The sequence below is a fragment of the Anas platyrhynchos genome, chromosome 2 (assembly GCF_047663525.1).
Source record: "Anas platyrhynchos isolate ZD024472 breed Pekin duck chromosome 2, IASCAAS_PekinDuck_T2T, whole genome shotgun sequence".
NCBI lineage: Eukaryota > Metazoa > Chordata > Aves > Anseriformes > Anatidae > Anas > Anas platyrhynchos.
The window spans coordinates 122,669,762-122,692,742 of NC_092588.1; the positions used below are offsets into that span (position 1 = coordinate 122,669,762).

Here is a 22,981-nt window from a genome sequence, read left to right on the forward strand (position 1 = left end):
GAGAAAGTTAGAGATGAGCCAAGATATAGTTACTGGTGAAATGTAAATAAATACCAGTCTACTGCTGTAGTTCCTCAGTTGCTAAGCCCTTTATTGGTGTTCTTTTATTTGAACAATTGTTTCCTGAATTTCTTAATAACAACCGATACAAGAATTGACAAATAGTGCTAAATTGCATGGGTTAATTCACTAGCAATTATTGCACAGATTATTAGTAAGCAAAAAAAATTAGCATCTACTTTTATCTCAAATCACAAAACAAAAGAACAAAAAGAGTGACAGAAAAAATGGTCTTTTGTTAAGTTATTGTCTTGTAAAGTTTGGAACCGTGTCAGAATCGCTTTTTTGTTTTGGTTTGGTTTTGTTGTTTGTTTACTTGGGGATGCTCAGCTCAGATGCAGCATCTGTCTTTCTCTGCAGTCCATCTTCCACCCGATTTTTCCAGCTGGGTTGAATGCCTTGATGAAGCCTTTCAAATGATCAAATAGATAAAATTGTACATATTCTGGGGGATTATTTCCATTGTTCTTCACCACATGCTCACTGAATAAAATACTTTATAATTCTAAGACTTTGTTGTCAAGCTGCATTCTTGCACTACTTGTCCGCTTTGTTGTTTGTTTTTTCAGTTATAGTAAATCTGGGGAAAGATTGGGCTGCTCATCAACAGATACTTCCAGGGAACCCTTCCAGAACTAGTGATGGAAACTCAGTCTGTCTCTTTGCCTTTTTTTAAATCACTCTTAAGTCATTATTTAAAGGTCCTAACCATATAGGAAGACTATTTTATCAGTAACATTTTGTTATTAGAGAGTAACAGGTCTGGCTCTCCTTGACCTAGAAGGTCTTAGAAATGATTCTTTGTTTTGCAGAATACATTTAGGAACGGAGAGAAGCAAAAGCATCCTGAATGTGGGCTGTCACAGGATTAGGAGTTAGAGCCCCTTGAGGCCGCCTGTGACTTCTCCTTGGGTTGCATTGGTAAGGACAGGGGGCAGACAGCGTTGGCCGAGGCACAGAGGCACAGTGCTGTGCTCACTGTCACAGGTTTGGTCCCGAGGCACTGTCCATGCCAGCAGTGGCTGATGAGAACAATAGCAGACTGTGCTGTTGTTGCATGCTGGCTCTGGATGTGCATTTTCATACACTACTGAACCACCTTTGAAGTACATTTTATACACTTTTTAAAGGGAACTGAGGGTTTGACCTGTTTATTTGCTTGTGTATTTATTATTTTATCAGCAGGAATGTGCATTTATGAAACTAGTTATTTTGCTGTGGCTGACCTCCCCGAAGGGATCCTATCCAGGGGGTAAGGAGAGGTTTAGATCTTAAGACTGCCTGCATAATGCTTCATAATTACCACCTTCATACCATCAAAGAATCCTGTCCCTGTTGGACAGGACATCTGTTACAGCCTTATTGCATGCACTTTCTACTATGGGATTAGATTGTAATAACTTGGTTAACTCATTCTTGGGCAGCCGTGAAGGCGAGGTGTCTGTGCCTTGCCTTTTCATTTCTAGTGAATGTGCTTTTCCTGACAATTACACCGACTCTCTGACACAGAAATAAAGTTATAATGATGCCTTCTACCAAGCATTTGGGGGAAATACTCGGCTAGTCTTCCAGAAACTTGCAACAACAACCATTTTATTGCAAAATAAAAAATAATTCTAATTCTGCGTTGGTTGTTCCATCGCAGCGACAGGCGAGTTTGTGGCCTGTTTCCCATGACCCCCATTAGACAATAGATTTGCGTGCTATCAGTATCGCTGTGTGGGAATTCTTCACTTAAAACCAGCAACTGGCCGCATTTTTCTGAAACGAGGGAGTAGGAGTTCAGATTCTGGAGAGTGACAGGAAAATTTGCTCTAAGCAAAAAAAGCAGGGCTTTTTGGCCAAGAAAAACTCTTTTTTTTCTGTAGTAAATCCATCACCCATGCTCTAGCAGACTTGCTTAAAAAAACAAAACAGTACTTTTGGGAAGTGCTTTGTTAACTTTTAACAGCCTTTTCCACTACTCTTTGGCTTTCTCTCAAGCCTTCTTGCCAAGTCGAAGTGATGTGGTGTGTTTGGCAGTGACATACTTCTTCTAGGTGCCAGTGGTGAGCTATTGCTTGCTAGTCGTTTTCAGTGCTCTGTGAAAGCCTTATCACTGCTAAATCCGCCGTGAAAGGAGCTAGAGGAGGCCGTATCCCCTAGTGCTTTTTGCAGAGTTTTGCTTTCAGGTCCTTATTTTTAAAGGTGTGGGTTGTTTTTTTTTTTTTTTTCCAGAGGGTTTGGAGGTGGTAGTGCGATGGGTTTTTCTGCTTTGTTTCACTGGTTTCCTAGGGAAACGAGAGTTTAAAAAAAAGGCTCCCAGTCTCTCTGTCTCATTCCCCCAAATAATTAATACTGGTCAATTTTAAACCAATTTTGCTAGAAATTTTAAATTGCTCCTAACTCTGCGAAAGCTGCCAGCTGGGTCGAGGACAGAGACCTGCGTTAACCAGGGGAAGGTAAGGAGCCACCTACGTTCTCCTCGGTGGCACCTCGCTGGCCGGGGAGCGAGTGCTTCGCTGCAGCATAGCCACCCAATTGCTGTTTCTCATCAGTTTGAAGAATCCATGAGGTGGGAGAGAAGAAAAGAAAGGGAAATTTGAGGCTGTGGCAGTAAGAGGCTGGAGAACAAAAGACTCATCAGCGGGAATCACTCGTCATTAGCTGTGCCGCTCGTGGAAAATAGCTTGAGTAGGAATTCGTATCGTAGCATTGTGTGAGCAGTGATACAGGTAGCAAAACCATATTTCAGCAAAAAGTATTGTTTTTTTTTTTCTAGTAGTGATTTTCATCAGCTCTTTAACCAGCTGTGTGTCCTGGTAGAAATGGTAAATCCCATTATGTATGGACTGTAAAGCAGGCTGCCCTTGGTGTAGATGTAACTCTCCCTTACCTCACTTCTAAAGGGCGTGATTGCCGAATTCATTGCAAAATAAGCCATCCGTTTGTTCCTCCTAGCTTCCCATCTTCTGGAAGTAATTTTAGTTTATGTGGTCATTCGAAGAACCATAAATGGGGTAACACATGCCTCTTCCACATGCCAACTTAACCAGGAGCTGGTGGGGAAATTGCTTCGCAGGGATTGCTGCCATCCCCTGTTGCCGTGCATTCCCACCCAGAGCTTCGCACGTGAGGCACGCCGTAGCAGGGAGCGTTTCCTGTGACATCTGCAAAGAGTGAGCTTTCGGATCATGGGATCTTCCTCTCGAGGCCCGTTTTCCAGCGAGAAGCAGAACAGCTCGGGATCGCTCCCACTGGCACTGCTGGGTGGCCGAGGTCTTGGGACAGTCTTCCAAGATCTACTGCCACAGGAAAATTTAAATCTTGCTCATCTATGGATGCCGACCTAATGTGAAATTTGCATTTTGTCCCTAAGAGAGGTATTAAAACTTGCGGTGATGAGAGTATGTTCCCATAAGCAACACAGCTGAACAAAAGCATAGAAGCGTTGGGACGGAGAGCTGGGGAAATGGTAAATATTTTCTGGAGGATGTTTTGTGTTTGGATTTTCACTGCAGTTCCCAGGCATGCTTAATAATTGGAAAGGAAGACAGACTTAATTTACTTTTTATTCCTTTTTAAAATCAAGGGGGCGTTTCCTGGAGAATTTTGTAGGGTTAGATGGGTCAATTTTATTTCTGAGTATAGACTAACACCTGTTGTGGGTAGAGATGCCCATGGAAGTGTTTGTCTCACCGTCATTACAGGATAATGTGTTTAAAGAAAATCCAAACACATTATACCTCCCTTTTCTCCGAATTTAATTTATCTTCCGCAAATATCTCCAGTTTATATTGGATTTCATCATGTCGTGTTCTTTTACCCAGCTTTCCTTTTGAAACATAACCAGACCCAGGGCCAAAATCAAACAGAGAATATACCTTCAAGTAACATTGCTTTCTTAGTTATACAGCACACATTGCAAGTTTTGGCTGCTCTAACATTTGTTTAGTTTTGCCAGGAAAGCTGAAAACAATTTGACAGACTTCTATGAAAAATCACAGGATTTCCCAAATAAAGGAATGTGATTTAAGGGAGCACCCAAGGAACACTGAAAAGTTGCACTTTATGTTCTCTTCCAAATGAAAAGCATGCATAAATTGGAAATGTCATCTCTTTATCTAAAAAACCAAAATACTTCAAGCCAAGAAAAAGATAAAAAGATGAAAGTCACTTCTAAACTTTATGTATTCCAATTTCAAGTATTAAATGCCTAGTATGTACTGCTGCTTTTGAAGAAAAGGAATGTTATTAGTCAAAGCAGGCAAGAAATGAGAGCATCTGAAATAGGGTAATATATGGACTTTAGTCACAGGATTGGAAAAAATCCATTTCAGGCTTTTAAAAAAATCAAACAAACTTGGCACACGGTATCATCCTAAATAAGATTTTACAGGAAAGACTGAAAACAGCTATTACAACAGAAGGGGAAAATGCGTGTGAAACACTGGAGATTTAATGTGAAAAGAAGCAGAAACCAGCAGGTAACATTTGAATAAAGCCTTCAAGCATTTATAAAGCTATCTGTCCTTTTCCCATATATATACAGCAAAGTGCTGTGTCTAAAATATATACAGGCATGACCTGCCAAGAGGATTTTGGTTTCCCTGGAGACTATCAGCTCTCTGTTGCACAGGTTGGCTTGGTGAGTTAGAGCTATCTTGATGAATCCAAACCATCCTCCCCGGGGTTACTGGATATGTCAGTGAATTTAGATCTTTGTGTTAAAGGTCGAATTTTTAAAATCTAGACTTCTAAATGTCCTCTCTAATGTCCAGTTATTTCACCTGGTGTGTGCTTAGAACATGCAGTAATTATCTTGTGAAGTGGGGAAAGACCTCCTTTATTGTAGTACTTCGATAGCATTTTTATCATCTGTGTTGCGCCAAATCTTTGATTTTCATCACAATTTTCAGTGTGTCACGAAAAACATACGTCAAATGATAGTGCTTGTATTCAATGACAGTTACTGCCCTTGACTTCTTTCTCCCCCCTTTTCCCTAAATGTTTTGAAATCCTCTTGTCATTTTTCAGTTTGGGAACTAGACTTCAATCAGATTTATATTTACTAATTATCTCGTGAATATGGAAAAAATTCCTAATTTAATGCATGCAGCCTACTTTGTTCATCTGTGCTTGATTAAGAAAAACCCCAATAATTTCAAGACTGCTCTCAGTTGGTTTGGATGGAAATATGTAGATTGATGAACTTCTCTGCTTTTTAACTCCTTGAAGAGTCAGCACATACAGGGTATTATCGTCAGCAGGATACAGCAAATTGGAAAGTTTAGAAATGCTACAAACTTCATTCAGAGATTTTTTTCATCTACGAGAATATACCATAAAATGCACAAATTGTGCATAATTTGGAAGTTCCTGAAATGTGCCTTTTTTATACGCCTCTGAGGGTATTACTCGTGCTCTTTTGCTGCAGTCCAGGTTTGCTTACTGTAAAGTTTGTAAGAGTTCAGCGTTGCTTACTTGCTATATTCTGCATGATCGAAAATCCCAAATGAAAATTTGCCAGAAATATGGAAAGAACATCGAAGTGAAGCGTAAAACAGAGGAGAGGAAAAGGAAAAAGAGGGGGTTATGCCAGGAAAAAAGATATATTGAGAAGTATGGGAAGGAGAACACTGGAAGATTCTGGAGGTTAGCTGTAAATCTCCCTGTTGTTAACTGCTGTTGCTGCTGAGGAAAATAGTAAATGTATATAGCTAGAGAGGGACCAAAATAAAAGAAAGAAGATGCATCAGCCCTCAAATCGTATGATGCCACTGGCTGCTAGATGTCAGAAGATCTCTTCAGTAAGTTCTGGCTTCTTCTGTGTTGTTGGGTGGCTGCTCCTTCCCTGCCTTTTGAAGTGTTTGATGCTTGGCTACGTGCTGTGAGAGCATGGAACTTGCTGCACTGCCGTGTGAGTGGTGGGAAGTCCTAGTTCACATCTTCTGAAGCTGTTAAAATGAACGGCATTCAGTGTTTGACTTGGGCATCTAAAGCATTACTATCTGTAGATTAACTTGGTGTCGGAAGGCTTTAGCACAGGGAAGCAGTCCTTTTTGGGGAGTGGAAATAGAGATGTGAATTAATGTTCTAGCGCGTCCCGTCGTTCAGAATTATCCGTCTGTATTTCAGTGTAATATTTGCCTTTGGAAGCTTACACAGATAACAAGTCTGTATGAATAAAATATTACAACTTTGAACGCTTCCTCCATTTGGTAAGACGTAACTGGAGTTTTCTTGGATTTGTGAAATGTAAATTACCTCCCTTTGTTGTCTCTGTGTTTGGTCTGCATCAGTTTAGGAAGCAGAACCAATTCCTCTCCTTTTGCAGAGCAGGAAGGAGGGACAAACAAAATACCATGTCAAAGAGCTGTTCAAATACAGAAGGGATGGGATTTGGTTCTTTTTTTTTTTTTTTCTGTGCACAGTCTAAATGAGAAGTCCTGCCCCTTTTTCATCTTCTTTCATCTGGTATTTTGCACGATTGTTACCCTTGCACCTAGCCAAGTGGTCTTCCTTTTGCTGTTTTGCATAATTCTGCCCACAAGCATGTATGTGAGCGCTGAGTCATTTAAGAAGTGCCTGTTGATTTATTTAGGTAAGTAGAGTCTGTTTCATGGCTGGTTTTTCACTCTGGTGGATGTGATAGCCTGGGTATGCATTTTTTTTTTTCTGAAACACCAAGAGTAAAACTATTCCATGCATAAACCCACCATATAGCAGGGAATGTACCCAGAACTTAAGATACTTACCTTATGCTTGCAAGATACCACATGAAGCCTTGATTGGACAAAGAACGTAACTCAAAGATGCTGTGAGATTAGACAACAGAATTGGTGGGAGGAAGTTGTCTCATCTCATTGCATCTTTGAGCTAGTTTAGTACTTTCTTGATATGACTAGTGCACATACCTTCCATTTCCTAAAGGAAAGAAGAGGATGGCTGTGTGTCTGTGTGTGTACTTACACATGTACTCACATACATATGTATGCACACATATATTTACAGATCTGCGTAGAGATGTCTATATACATGCTTTCAAAGGGCACCTATCCAATTTCAGCCTTTCTGCTCTCACCTCCTTTCTTGAGACACAGTGCTTGTGGTTGTGAATACTTCACAGTTCCATTATTACCCTCACTAAAAGTAAACACCAGGAGCTTACTGAACAGCCACCTTTCATTTCAATTCCCGATTTCTCTCGCGTATTCATTGTTGCTTTCTTTGATGGTGACATTTATTGTATTTGCCTTGAAAATGGAAAGAAAGTCATTTAGCATAACCAAAAAAGCAATGTGAATTATTAACAACCGGTGTCTTGCCTCTGATGACAGCCGGAGCGATAATGCGCTGAGGCTGTCTCCAGCTTCTTCAAAGTTTAGGAACCTCTGTATGCCTCGTGGGAGCTCTATTAGAAAGGAAAAAAGACGATAGTGCCGCTTGTACTGATTTCACTCCAAAAGGTGGAGCTTTTAACTCATTGTATTCTAGCGTTAGTGCGTTTCAGCTAATTAAAACTCTGTGACATTGTCAGAAACATCTTACATTCCCTTCTATATTAGTCATACTGCGTGAGCATTTGAGTCTGCTAAGTGTGAGTTCAGAAATAAAGATTTGGATCTCCTTGGGAAATTCACCAGAAATCTGTTTACCTCTCTGTCTTTTCTAAGTTATATTACAGGTGCTTTTGCCTTTATTTTCACTGGGGGTACTCTGATTCTTCAATACATTTTTGTTGTTGTTGACGACAAGAAACTACTGGTGGATTCCATGGGGAAAGAATGGTTAAACGAGAGCAACATGACTGCATTGCTTTGCCATGCAAACAATTTGTGCAGTGTCAAAACAAGCTCTTTAGTGCTTGTAACAAGGAATGAAAACTTGCAGTTAGATGCCTCTGTAACTTTTTGTTTGAGGTTGACTCTGGATGGAAATAGACGTGTTCTCCCAGAATCAGGCACTAAGTGTTTTGATAATATTCAATTAATGGTTCACTTTCTGCTCTCCAGAGTAATATATTGGCCTTACCAAGACTTAATAGTTGGAAAGGATGATGGTTTGGATTCCTTCAGCTGTTCCAAACCAACTGCTAAATGTCAGTGAAAAGGACCTTGAAATTTTTCTTATTTATAGAACAGAAAGGATCTTTACAAGTCTGTGCTTCGGTGTTAGACAAAAGCCAGCACTCCCCAATGGATTTTACTGTGCACCCTCCTCGAGGTGAATTCGGACATTTGCCCACCTCTCCCTATAGAGCTTGTGCCATTCAGCCCTCAGGGCCTGTACTGATAAATGTGATGAGTTTGGCAAACCAAAGAGACACCTTGTGGGATGGTCCTTCACTTAGCAATCACTGTTCAGCTTGCAAAAATTATTTATGGTCAGAGGGCTATCCAGCAAACTGGAGCTGCCAGGCAGCAGTGTGGGAGCAATGAGCTGGGTTTCCTTTTCTGACAGAGCCAAATGAGCAGCTCTGTGCCCAGCAGCTGCTGTTGCATTTGACATCTTCCTATGAAATGTTTTAAGGTAGGTGAAACCGCATCTTCTAGCAAGTGAACTTGCAAGTTCAATTTCTGACCAGCTCTAATGCAAAGGCGGTGTTTTGTTCCGCTAGACCTTGGTCTGCTGTAGGTTTGATCTCTTTAAATTAAATTAAACTTGTTGGAAAGGAATTAATATTAAATTTTAAAAAGGGAATCCTCATACTGAGTAAAGGAAGTGTGCTTACATTGTTATTCTACGAAATGATCAAGGTTGTTACAAACAACCATAAACGTGCTAGGAATTGCTCTGTGTGAAAATGTAGGAAATGGTGTGGACTTGGGCCAGATTTATGCGTTTGCTCATACACATGGTCAGTGATACGCTCTGTTCCTGTATTATTGTCTCCATTCGTTGTTGCTATTTAGTTTCCTGCCAGCAGACAAGCAATTACAGCCAGCTTGGTGGGATTCATGAGGCACAGCAGAGCAAGCTAATGCCATTTTCTATGCGGCGGTCACTAAAGGCAGAAGGTAAATAGTCAAATCTATTATAAAACCCTGCAGGAAATCCGTGGATGTTGTTGGGTAATGACTGTATTACCATATGAGCGCAATTTCGCTTGTAGCTTCTTTCCATCTTATGTGCTCATTGCTGGATCTGCTCAGGACCAGAGATGCTGGTGCCTGGCCCCTAGCTGGGTTCTTTGTGGTGGTCTCCTGTGTGCTTTGCAGCGTGCAGGAGAGAGGTTTGGGTGCTTTAGAGGGGCAGCAGAAAATAAATCACGCTGGTAGGAGAGCTCCACAAGCCCCAGGGTGTCCTGAAGAGGTGAGCAGACACCGTGTGTCCTGTGAGGCTCCCAGAAGCAGCTGGAGCTCTGCAGGAGGGGCGGCAAGGCTGGAGGGCCTGCAAGGCCGGAGGGGTCGGGGTGCTGGGAGGAGGAGGTGGGAGAAGGAGCCCGAGCACGTAGCTCCAGGAGGAGCTCCTGGTGCTTGGGAGCTGCCTCATCCTACGTTTTGGGAAAGAAAAGTGAGGACAGGATTTCTTGTAGGGGATGAGCCTGCTGAGGTGTTCGAGGCCTGATCAAATAGGGGCGTTGTGCTCATGGCTACTGGGGCTGCATCGCTTCATTACCTGGTCCAGTGTGTTGGTTTGTCTTCCTTTTCTGCTTCGGACCACCGTTCTGGGCATGCTCTGGGGCAAGGTGATGTCTTGTATAACCCACACATGCAGAGTGCCTGCAGCTGATGTTTGGTCGCTTTAATGGCAAGGGAAAAGATTGCTTAATGGTTTCATCTGCAAATGCAAATGAACGGGAAAACTTGAACGAGAAATAGAAACTACATATAAAAGGAGTCCAAAAATGTTTGTGGGACTTTTTCATCTGTAATGTGAACTGTCTTTATGGGCTACATCAGTCTTTAACAGCTGTAGCTGGAATGAGAGCATAAAAGCCTAATTGGGAAAACATGTTAAAAAATGAAGACCAGAAAAGTCTGACATTTGTTTTGTTGGAGTAAACAAGCCAAGTAAGCACCTAACACAGGGTAAGAGAAGTTAGAGTAGAACTGAATGTTTGTCCTTTTAAATAAAGTATTAAGGATAAGTACTGAGAAACTCAGACCGGAATTTGACCTTTTCAGCAAAGCGAAATTAAATAAATGCAGTTTTGGCATTTAACATTTTACTTTTCCTGGATCGTAGCATTGATTCAATTATTTGCTGAGCAAGTATAAAGAAATTAAAACAAACCAAAACAGTAAAGGTTGTCTTAGCTTTGTCATAAAGGTATGTAGCAGGGAGGGAAAATTGCTGATTATCAAGTACAACAGAATTTAAAATACCTGATTCTATAGCTGATGATTGTCTTTATTAAGCATAAGCTAATAGATGAAACCATGCTGTATTTTATCTGTTTATATATATATATATATATACATACATATTTCTTATTTGAAAATGTTGGTTTATAGCATCTCAACTTTCTGTAAAGTGAGACATTACAACCTCCAGAATAGCCTGTGGTAACATCCAGAGATAGCAAACACAAAAGAACACGAGTCTGCCATTATAATACCATAAGATGGGCGTGAGCATATATCAAGACAAGACAGCTGAGGAACTGTGGGGCATCATCTGACTGTGAAGGCCTCTTTGGCTGCAGGGTTCATTGGACATTGGTGTAGGAGGCTGTTTGATCTCTTTGGCAGCAGCCCTTGATGGTTCATGGAGGCTCTTCTTGGAGGTGATGCTGATGCTTCCTGCTGCTCACCCAGTCCTGGGAGAATCTCTCATGACGGCCACAGTAATGCAGCTCAAGAAGACCTGCAGGGAAAGAGGAGCACATTAAAACAAGAAGGAGGAACCAGTTCTCCTACATATGTCTCCCCAACCATATTTCTCAGCCTACTCTCATCCCTTAGTATCCCTGTGGCAGACTGCACCATCTTCCTCTGTTTCCCAGAAATCACGTTCTGGAGCTGCAGAAACAACTGTCTATAAATGTACATGGTTCAATCTGTAGATTTTTATCTTAACTCTGCCTTTTTATTTATTTATTTATTTATTTTCTGTGGGAAGATGGGGTCAGTGGGTGTTTGGGCAGGTTTTCCCTATTAGCAGCAAGGAATGCACAAGTCAATAGACCCAGGAAAGTCATTTGGACCTTCAAAATAGCAGTTGTGTAGCACAAACTTTTTTTTTTTTTTTCTTTTTGGCTTTTCTCTTAGCTGTAGTCTTGTGTATGTGTCCAGGCATTGCTGGAAGTATTTTCAGCTTCAGTTACCAGTCGGGCAACAAATTACTCTGCTTGATAATCAGTTCCAAAAGCAACCAGCACTTCTGTTTCCACTTTTAGCTTTAACAAAATAATAAAAAAAACACACCACAGCATCTGTCATTTACAAGTTTCTTATGCACTCTTTTAGATGCAGACAGAATAAACAAAAGAGACTTTGAGGTCAGGTTGTGAAGTGCAACAATAAATAAGGAAACATGGAGCAGAATGTAAAACTTAGACCTGACTTCATTTCAAGACCTACAGGGATGCTGCTAAAAGAATTGAGCTTTAGCTTTTGGTGAAGCAGAGGCTTATCACAACTATAATAACTACTGGAGTCATTAAAGGTTTTAATTAGTCATTTATTTGCTCTGTTACCTTACTCAATTCCCTGTTCTACATAACGTTGTTTTTCCTTTTTCTTTTGAAAGAAAGACATGATTAGGATTCTCTTTAACAACTGAAACAAAGGTTTGACAGATTTTATTTGAAGTTGTATAAGGCTTTATGAAAATATTAGTATTCTTCGATATTTAAACTAACATAAGGAAAGACTGGATCAATGACTGCTTTCATGAATCAGGTGTTTGCAAGTAGGTTGAACCTACATGTAGACACCTTAGAAGAATTAGCATAAGAAATCAAGGAAATCTTTCCATTCCAGTTTGAAGATGGTTGGAGGATGAATGTGACTCTCCAGGAAGGTCTGAAGTCCTTTTTCAACCAAGTTTGAGATAGAACTTTATGATTCTTAACCTAACTTAATTCCCAGAAAGATACTGGAACACATTTTTATACTCTGGAGGATGATGGGTAGCAAGGATTCTCCAAAGGAATCCACATCACATGGCAGCATAGCAAGAATGCACAGGGCTGTTGGCCCAGGAAACCCATTTTGACCTTGGGTATATCAGTTGTGTAACAGGGACTTTCTTTTTCTTTTTGGAGAATCTCTGGTCAAAGGAGAAAATAGCAGTAGTTCACCATCAAAGCAAAAAGATGTATTGACTGCAAGACTTCAAATATTTCTGTCCATAGTCTATTAATTTTCACTGTTTTCATTAACATTTTTAGCAGTAGGCTACTACTGGGTGTATTTATTGAAGTTTGCTATTCTGAGATGTGCAGTAAGTCCTGTGGAGGTAACAATGGAGAATGGCTGTTGAGAACTGAAAGAAGAAGAATATGAAATTCATTGAGGACATTTGGCCGCTGTTAGTTGAGGAGAAAACTAAAACTGCTCTTGCCTCTAGGTAATAATTACGATGGACTAGGTGGATGATCCGTTCCAGCTCTGTTTTCTATTACCTTTCTTTTTCAATCCTCAGGTGTGTATCCCAAGGCTCCAATTGCATGCATTTTCATCCTTTCCCCTCATGTTTAGCTTTTAGGGGTAAGCAATCACACTCCAATGGTAATGACTGGTCTTTCTATGAGTTTTACGAAGGCATACTCAGGAGAATCCAGAGACAAGGTTCATAATGCAAGACAAGCATGAGTTTTCATAGACAATTGGTAAAAATTGGAGCACCATCACCAGCAGTAACTTTGTTGATTTAGTCATTTAATTGTATCCGAGTAAAACCCACATTTAGAAGACTATACCAGCTTTCATGTTCTTTTAATTAATTAAATTATTTGAAGCATATTTGGAGGTCGTTGGAATCTCTGTGTCACAAGAGGAAAAAGGTGTTTCTAACATCTGGGTTTCTCTCCCTATGTCGATCCCCAGTAGGGTCCAGTAAGTAAGTCAGCTGTGTTACTTATTATACATTATTCATTGGGGTATCCCTTTTTATGACTCTTGTGTGATTTGTAAGCTGTTACAGAAGGTAGAGACCTATTGTCAACATATGCATGGCTTGGATTTCTCATTTTATTTGCAAAAATAACAACACTGCATCCTCCAGTCCTTGGTCAAAAAGTTCCATTACCCTCTTCTGGAGTATGGGCTTATATGAAGAAAAAGCATACCAAGCACAGCTAATCTATTATTATTTAAATTATTCCATGTATTATTAGTTTTGAATATTTATTAGTTTTTGATAACCTCTTTCATTATTCATAAAGGGTAGCCACATAATTTGATGAAAAAAGCAGTACAATGAAACCTTATTTTGCATAGCTGGTGTCTTTCACACAAACTGTTCTCCGGTGCTTTTTTTTTTTAAGGAAGGGCCCATGCTTGCAAGGTGCTGGGAACCTCTGCTGTGTTTCCTGCAACATCCCCTCCCTCCTGGTTTCAGGAGGGGAAGCTATCCAGCACCTCTCCGTACAATGTGCTCTGGCATAGTTGGGGATGAAATAATAAATAGCTCCCAACAGAGAGAGAAACGAGGAGGCAAAGGCAGGGAAAGAAGCTCTCTTTTCAGAGAAGATGTGAAAAACATATGAAGAAATACTGATGTAGAGAGGCAGAGTAGAAGGTTGTGTTAGGGGATTTATGGGATTTTCTTTCGAAGCCCACAAGATGCCAAGAAGATGCAGGGAGTTGCATATACTGGCTGTTTATATGTTGAGGGTCTGACAGTAGTCAGCAGATTCAGATGCTTCATAGGGAGGCCTAACACCCCACAGAAAGCAGATTGGATGTGGATTATTTTCATGGGTTCAGTGTCTGTTCTGAAGAGTTTGTCATCAGTACAGGTATTCATTGCTCTTAGTATTGTTACCACCATACACTTTAGACATATTGGTAGGTATTTGGTCTCAACAGCACGTTGCCAGTGATCTCCAAGTCTAATAGTGCAGATGTCTACTTCTGTTCATTACATTTGAATTTGACATGTTCTCCCTTCACTGACTATCCCCTTTCCCTCCTAGATTAAGTAGGGATTTTTTTTTTTTTAATGTCTGATTTCTTGTTTAATCGCACCAGTCTCTTACATGATAGAAGCCCTTCACCAAGATGACCTGCTTACAATCTGACATTCAAATGGGCCTTAGGAACGGTCAATTTCTGTGTTAATATTGTAGACCAGTGTGAAGCTTGTTTAACACTAAAGAGCCTGGAAATTTTTTTTTAAAAAAACAACTTGATAGTCCAGTGTAAGATTATTGACCAATTACCTTTTGTTTCCAGCTGAGCTACCAGGATCATCTGCAATCAAGCTCTCCTCCTTGTGTGATCTTCCAGCTCAGCTGCAAGAATTGTACCAGCAGGGCTTCGTCTTGGCTGCTGTCCACCCCTTCGTGCAGCCAACTGATGAAAAAGAGAAAACTCCCCAGGAACAAATCTTCAGGGCTGTGCTTATCAAGAAAACAGAAAGGTAAAGCACTTCCAGTGAACTGGGATAAAAATAGACAATGTGATTTCCTGCTGAGTTTTGACCTACATCAGGAAATTATAGCAGAGTTTACTGTGCAAGACTTGATTTTTTTAATTTTTTTTTTTGTGGGCTTGAATAGGCTTAACATGTTCTTCGTGTTTACAATTCATCCGCAGTTTGGCAGACGACTCAGAGAATAACAAGTTGAAATATGCTCTATATTTTGGGATATGTTGTCATGAAAGGCAAACAAACAAACCGTATGCCTGACAGTTTGTGAGGATGGTCTAGGATTGGTACCCTTTAATAATTTATTAGATTTAATTAAGGCAGAAGAACTATTTGCTTAGTAAAGACATATTTTGTGTTTAGCGGGTTACAGTTAATGCAATTAATTTGAGAACCACAGCGTTAATGCATGCTTTTATCTGTAGACTTTAGGTTCCTCTTTCCTCTAAACAATACAAGCTCTCTTAATTTTTGATTCAGCACAAGCTCCTTAAATTAAAAGATGACTTTCTTGCTTTGTTCAGAGTCTTAAAATGTATTAAGAATATTTTACATAATCAAAGTCTGAAGATGAATAAACAAACAGGAATACTGTTCTTTTATGTTTTAATCTGATTTTAATAACATCAATAGAATGCACTGTTAACTAGTTAAAAGCAAATTAAAATGTGAATATTTTAAACATAGATTTAGGATTTTTACTTAACTATTTCAAATACAATTTAATGTTATTTGAATGCTCCCAACTCTGCAGCTCCCCATGTTGTTGCAGCCATGTTGTGCAATTTTCCCACATAAATTGCCTTTCTCACTCTGTCCCTTTTTAGAGTGACCTTTACGGAAAGCTGGGGGATAACTCAGCCTCCTGTTTGCTGATTCCAGTCTTTCTGCTGATGCTTGAACGAAAAGCTGGAATTGTTTTAAACACCTCTTTAAAACTGAAAACCACCATTCAATTTGCTACAGCCTGGTGGTCAACTGGGAGCAAGTATGGACAGAGTCAGACTTCAGTCTGTGACCTAAGGGAGGTTTTCTGTTTTCTTACCAACTGTATGTAGGCATTAGGTATCACAGCCAACACTAGCTTCTAAAATAACTCTCAATTTACCTTGACTTGCTTTTAGTCTTATTAATGAAAAACATCATGCTGGCATCCTGATGTTGTTGGTTAAAGGCTTTCCAGTTTTAAGGTCGAAGTGTTTGGCTGCAGAGTGGACTTGTGGAGTAGTACTGTGATGGGCTTGCCTATTTGTTAGGCCTTGTGTTCCCTGCCTACAGAGTGCTCCGCTGCAGATAATGAAAGCATTTGCATGCCTGAGTTTGCAGTGGGGTCAGAGGGCTCAGTGTCTTTCAGGACCAAGCTGTAAAGACGCGTCAGGGGAAAGCATCCTCCTCCTTGGCAGTAAAAATGTAAGGGACATCATTGTCAAGCCAGAAAGCTCAGTCACTGCTGTCTTGTGCCATATCCAGTAGTTTACATCTGTGCAGAATGAATGTGAAAGAGTACAAAATCCTAATTGCCTACTCACTCGCTTGGGTGCCAGTGTTTCACACGCTTCAGACAGCTGTAAATGACTGTGCAAAATTAAAGACAGGAGAGAGTCTTGAACCAATTAGATCTCCTTTTGCATTCACACTCCATTTCTTTGCCTGCTCTTATCTGTCATTTCTGGTGCTTGGGGAGGTGGAAGAGAGCTGGTGCAGTGGGAAAAAAAAAACAAACAACAAAACAAAACAGAGAAGTATCAGGAGGGGAAATTACATCACTTTGGTGTTTGTTGTAGTGTAGATATTTTTTAGTTTGGCCAAGAGTGTGGAAGAAACTGCTTTCGCAGCGTGTGAATGCAGTGGCTCTCTGAATCATCCAGCACAAGGGGAGAGAGATGGACATTGCATGGATTTCACACGACCATGGCTTGTAGAGAGGCCTGTTGTACTGGAACCATGAGTTTATCCTATTCAAGTCAGAACTATGGGGGAAAAATCTATGATCAGAATTAACCTTTCTCATTATGCTGCTGATACAGGACAAATGACACCTTTGTCACTGAAGACTGTCAGGTCTCAGGCATCGGTAGACTGTGTCTGTATAAAACAGCTAAACTCTTGGGGTCTGCTGAGGATATTTGTTGATGAGATCAATCTTTATTTCTGTTGTAAGATTTTCAAGTGTAAGTAGCCCAGCTACAGTTGTAGGTTCACTGCTAACATTGTTCATACTGCGAAGTAAGACGTGGTCTCCTGCTGTCCGCGCTGATGGTGGTGCCAGGCGTCACGGGGAGCCAAGGAGTCATAAAAAGCTCTCTACTGTGGTGTGGGGCAACCCTCAGGATTCCCCAGCCATCTCTGCAGAACCCTTGGGGCTGTAGCTCCTCTTTTACTGCAGGTGTTTCGCCACAGATGGCTCCAGCACCACATGCGTAACTTGTCAGTTGTCCAGCAGATACCAGGTGCGGTGTGTTCACCGTGCTGGTTTTGTTGCGCGAATGGAACAGAAACTGAGTTGTTGTGTGAGTGCCTTTTGGTGCAGTAATAGCAATTCTGTGTATAAAGCTGCCTCACATTTTGAGTTCTTTGAGGTAGCATTGCCTCTCCAAAGGTAGAAAGAGGCAGTGCTAGCTGCAACAGACGATGTGCATCGGGATCTGCAAGCTGCTGCTACCTGTAAAATTTGTGGTGCCTTTAGTTTGTTCAAGAATAAAATGGAGAGAGGAGTGCTTAGACATGTCAGACATTAAAGCTCTTGGAAAAAGTACCTAATAGTGTTGGTCCTCCTGTTTTGCCAGTGTTCTTGAGTTTTAAAACACTCTGTGTGAATATGCAATGTCATTGTAACTTTGCTTCTTTCTTTGAAAGTCACTAGATAGTTCTGTTTTTAATCTGTGCTGCTTTCTTTGTGACTACGTTGTTCTAGCTGTATGTTCAGTAATGGTAAATCAGGAAGTAAGACTCGTTCCTGCTCTAGGACATTTAAGGAAACACATTCCTAATGTATATGGAAGCCATAAATGTTGAAAAGCAAGGTTTGTTGCTTGGAAATGTTAAGAAAAATTTAAAAGTAAAGGGCACGTATATATATATATATGCATATATATAAATCAACAATAAAATTATCTACGCTGCAAAGTGTCATGTTTAATTAAAGGAAATGCAATAAATGTAGAAGCATTTAATTCTTTAGAGGTACTGGGCATAGTCTACCAAGTAGATGAATGACTCTGCCATAGCTCTTGATAAATCTAATATACTAGATTTGACTGTATTTATTTATGTAGCACCTAATTGCATTATGCGCAGTGACCAATTGATTGGAAGTGGTTTGGAAGTTGAATAGAATAGAATAATGGAATAATAATTCTAATGTTTCTGTGATTACTTTTTCCCTTTCTCCCTCTCTCTCAGTTTCAATGGACTTTTAAAATAAAAAGTAATTGACTTTTACTGACTGTGCTAACGTTTGAGACACTTTTCTCAGAGAAGTTGTTTCATTAAAACGTATGCAAAGAAGAATCTTTGAGCCCAGGTTCTTACAGCTTTTTTTTTTTTTGGGGGGGGGGGGGCAGGGGGGCGAGATTCAGGGAAGGCTCTAGGTGTGAAGAATAGCCCATGGCCTGCTGGTTCACATTGATTCACACTTGAGAAAAGTTGATTCACACTGATTTACACTTGAAGAGAATCATCTCAGGAAAAAGGATGGATGGTAGTATCCTGGAAAGTGAGAATTTGTGGTAGTGTATTGCTCCTGGCAAAGGGAATGGGGAAGGTCAGCTCATTTGTAAGGCCCTGGCTAACAAAAGTAAGGAGAATAGCATGCATGTCATTTATGTTCCCCTGAGGAATGGAAAGGTCATTAGTTCTTCGCGTGTCTCTTTTTTCCATTTTCTTTCCATATGTTCCAATTTTGAATATCGGCATCTGTGTTTAGGTGTCTTGTGCAAAGCACTAGCACTGACAGCCTATGCCTGTTCCCTGCAAAGAAATCCCAAAGTCTGCTTCTGAACAAAATTGTAACAATACCATAAGGCAAAGCTGCTTTAATTTATCCCCAGCTCCCTGTAGTGTGACACCCCTGACTGATGTCTTGAAGTTAAATTCAATGTTAATTAAAATGTTTGCATTTCTCTTTTTAAATACTTCGTGCTACGTTTTTTTCTACTAAGAAATATATATGGTCCAGACTCACCAACTGTCTACTTAGAATAATTCTTACATGTTTGCAGATGGTTTATTTTATAACAGTTGAATGAAACAAGGGAAATAATCTAAAGTCCAGATAGGTTTTTCTCTCTTTGGTTCATGTGTCTCTTAACATATACTCTTCTACAGGTTTTCCCTCCAATCAGTAAAGGAGTCAACAAGGCAATATGGCCATACAGAATTAGACTAAATAATATAATTTAAGAATTTTTTTAGAATAGACTTCTATGTTTACCTCAAGCAACTTTGCAGCTGTTCTTCCTTACTGTAAAATAATGAGGTGTCAGGTGCTCCACTAATACACTTGATGAGATGATTCTGTTTCTATTTTTACAATTTTCCCATTTCCATTAATCCTGATGAAATGCAAACTTTCATCACTTAGCCAAAAATAATTTTATTTATCTGCAAAGAAGTTTGACAGACTTGAGTTCAAAAGTTTAATCGTAAAATGGGATTTTTACATTTTATTTTTAATGTGATTTTAATTCCAAATTATTTCTGTTAGTGACGTCTGAGAAATAGCTAATTTTTTGTCTCCTCTGCATCACTTAAAATCTGGATTCTACAACAGACTAGAAAAATCAAGGTAGTATTATTTAAGTGTAAATGCAAAATACTGAAATGACTTAAACATGCAAATGAATGAAACAGCTTCTCTTTCCATGAAAGGGGGGAAAACTGTTATTCTGAAGAACTGATGAAGTATGAAAAAACAATTACATTAGGAAGGAGTAGCAGCCTCTTGAAGCGTGGTGCTTTATGAAGTCTTGGGTTGGTCCTCTAGCATTTGGGTTTGCACATTTGCCTTCTAGAGAAAATGAAAATGTTTCTGAAGACATCCAGAGACTCAGAGACTCCTCAGAGACTCTTTCTAGCCTCAAAATGCTTTTTTATTCAAGATTTTTTGATAGTTAATTGAAACAGGGAGTTCTTGCTCTGACTTTATATCGAATTTAGTTGATTGAGCCTTGAGCCATGACTAACACCTCTTCTTGGAAAGCCCATGTTTGATTTCCTTGAGTATTTCCTCATTTTCCATGTGGAAAATTTTCATGTCGTGTTTGGTCTTTAGTCTGAGGGTGGTTAGGCACTGGCACAGGTTGCCCAGAGAGGTAGTAGATGCCCCGTCCCTGGAGGTATTCAAGGCCAGGCTGAATGGGGCTTTGGGCAACCTGATCTGGTGGGAGGTGTCCCTGCCCATGGCAAGGGGTTGGAACTGGATGATCTTTAAGGTTCCTTCTAGCTCAAACTATTCCATGAGTGGATGAATATCGTGGGAGCCAGTGTCAAATCTCTTGCTTAAATTGCCATAAATGACCAGTCATTTTATTGTCATAGGCAGTCAGGTTGGTCAAATATGATTTACCCTTGCTAAATCCATGCTGAGTGTTTCCAGCTTCTCCTTCATGGGCCCTGAGATGTTCTACAAAAGGTCTCTGCAGACATACAGAATCTCCAGTCTGTGTTCTGAAATAATACAGTTTGATGAAAAATATCAGTGATCTTCTCCAGGGCCCCGTGCTTGCTGGAGTTGCCAAAAATACATACTTTGCACTGGCACAATATATTCTTAATTTAAATGTAAATGTGTGTGTATGTATGTGTATTTATTTGATTTTCATGTAGGATTTAGGCCTGAAGACAGCAAATTTCTGACCCTGCCTTCATGAGAGTTAGGATCAAACACATTTTGTGTGTAAATGCAGCAAGTGTTGTTGCTCTCAGCAGGCTGATTTCAGCTTGCTGAAAGAATAATATTTATTCCATGCCCAAGAGTCAACAGATATCTTCCTTTAGCTCAAAAGACAATGCCTAGGGTTTTTAAAGCTTTTTTATTTAAGTTCAAAGAAATACATATTTCCTAACAACAACTTCCAACGTTGACCCAAAATAAATGTTCTTTCATCAATGTTCTCAACGTTATAAACACTGCACGTAAAAGAAGCCTATGTGTCCATACGTGCCTGACCTTCTCTCAAGAAACTCTATATGCTGCTATTTAAAAAGTATTTATCTATACGTACTATCAAATGGTACATATTCCAGTGATAAGGTTTGCTATTTAAGAAAATTCCTAGTAAAGAAAATACCTAGATAATAAAGTTAAAACAGTGCATCGCGTGTCAGAGTTGAGCTGGATATGATACAATATACCAGCTTTACCAGCTTTTATTTTATTTTTTTTTTAAATGTATTTTTTTTTTTAGGTGGGCGTCGTAAAACCTGTGAATCTTTAAGTGCTGAGTTCTTGGATTTCAGATAATTGAATTTTGGCAGGTTTTTAACCTGGAACTAATACCGGTATCAACCATGAATGTTAATCCTCTTAATGTGTTTCTAGTTTTTCATAATGAAGATCAATTTGTTACAAATATGCAGATATATTTGGAAACATAAGCTGTTCTGCTATGGAATTATTTCTGTGCAGTGGAAAATCTCAAGACTGCACATACCTTCCTCGCATCATGTTAAATAAACAATAATTTCGGAGTATCTCTGCAGCTTACAAGCGTGCTTTCAAGGTTTCAAATTCATGGGTATGGAGAAATTTAGGACGATTAGGACCAAGTATTGGCTCCCTTATTTTCTTCTTACGTCTGAAAAGGATTGGAAATCCAGTTTGTACCAGACACTGATGTGTCAGCTTTAATAGTTAATGTGTAAGTTACTGGTACTCTGCAGCTGGTAGTGGTTTATCTGCCATGAAATGGTGCCTAACTGCAAACAGCTGTACAGGAAATGACAGCCTACTGAAACAACCATCATAAAATATTTTTGGCCAGTGAGCTTCCAACTGTAAGTGGAAATCTTATTTATTTTATGTATTTTCCTCTTCTTTAGTGGCGCTAGAGGACCAGTTTAGGATTCAAGACCCCACTCTTTCAGATCTGTGGTCCTCAGCCTGCTCCTTATCAGTGACACTTAAGGGTGCCCCTCTACCCCCAGCTCCGATGTGCCTGCAAACTCCGTCCCTCTGAACAGTGCCAGGTAGACTCAGATTCCCTCCAAGCTGTTTGCCACCCTCTGGTTAAGGTTTTTGGTAGTCACTGAGGATGCCCACAGTTGATAGAAAATCGATGAAGACAAACCGTGAGATACATAACAAAGGAAGAAAAACAAGAAAAAGCCTAGAGTGTATAAGGTACAGTCTGACAGGAAAATTCCTGTCAGTCTCTATGATTAACCTGTGCTTGCTTACTCTCTCCTGGTGTCACGGACAGGAGAGTTCCCTTCCCCGCTACGTACAAAGGGACCGCATACTTTGCACTGTCACTTCTCTTCCCTCGCAGGCATCATTACATACGTTTCAACGAGTACGAGCCTTGGTCATGGTGTACCAGCTTCTCCTGTTAGTCATAGCTTCCAGGAAAGGTACAACGTGACTGTATCCCAGTGTACCTCTTTCAGGGCTAAGACACTTTTAATTGGCCCAAGGTATTTTTTTTTTTTTTTTAATTAAAGGAGCACAGGTAATAAAAAAAACAGCCTTGACTGTCCAAAGACAGTGAAGGGAGGAAGATTCAGTTTTTCATCCAACGAGGTGGAAGAAATTGCTAAGTATACATCAAGAAGAAAAAGGAGATCTTTCAAATTGTTGGAGCTTATACATTTTATTTAAAGATGAACTGATCTCAGCATTTCTCGTTAGCTTTCTGTTGAGAAATGTTTTATGATGGGAAGGTGGAAATAAAACTTTACATAAAACCATTGCTTTAATTAAAAAAAAAAAGTTTTATGTTGGCTTTCTAGTAACTTCTTGTGTTGTAAAATTGGCAACAGACTCCAGGGTACGAATTATTGGTTTATTTCTCAAATGACTGACATCAGCCCTCCTTCAGAAGAAAAGGGGATATGAGTTCAGGGATGAGACTGAAGTCAGGAGATTTGGACCTCTGTGGTCTTCATAACATCATAGAATGGCTCGAGTTGGAAGAGACCTTAAAGATCATCCAGTTCCAACCCCCTGCCATAGACATCCACTAGATCATGTTGCCCAGGGCCTCATCTAACCTGGTCTTGAACACCGCCAGGGATGGGGCATCTAAAACCTCTCTGGGCAACCTGTTCCAGTGCCTCACCACCATCTGAGAGAAGAATTTCCTCCTGATCTCTAATCTAGAACTCCCTTCTTTTAGTTTAAAGCCATTCCCCCATGTCCTGTCATTGTCTGATTGAGCAAGGATCTTGATTATGTTCC

At 40.0% G+C, this 22,981-nt stretch overlaps 1 protein-coding gene across 1 annotated transcript in view; it reads left to right on the forward strand.

Annotated features, from left to right (window-relative positions):
- RFTN1 (raftlin, lipid raft linker 1) overlaps positions 1-22,981 on the forward strand; it is a 93,157-nt gene that overhangs the window by 23,438 nt on the left and 46,738 nt on the right. Inside the window, exon 3 of the mRNA XM_027451013.3 lies at positions 14,388-14,574. Coding sequence (XP_027306814.2) covers positions 14,388-14,574 — 187 coding nt within the window. The remainder of the gene's footprint in view (positions 1-14,387; positions 14,575-22,981) is intronic.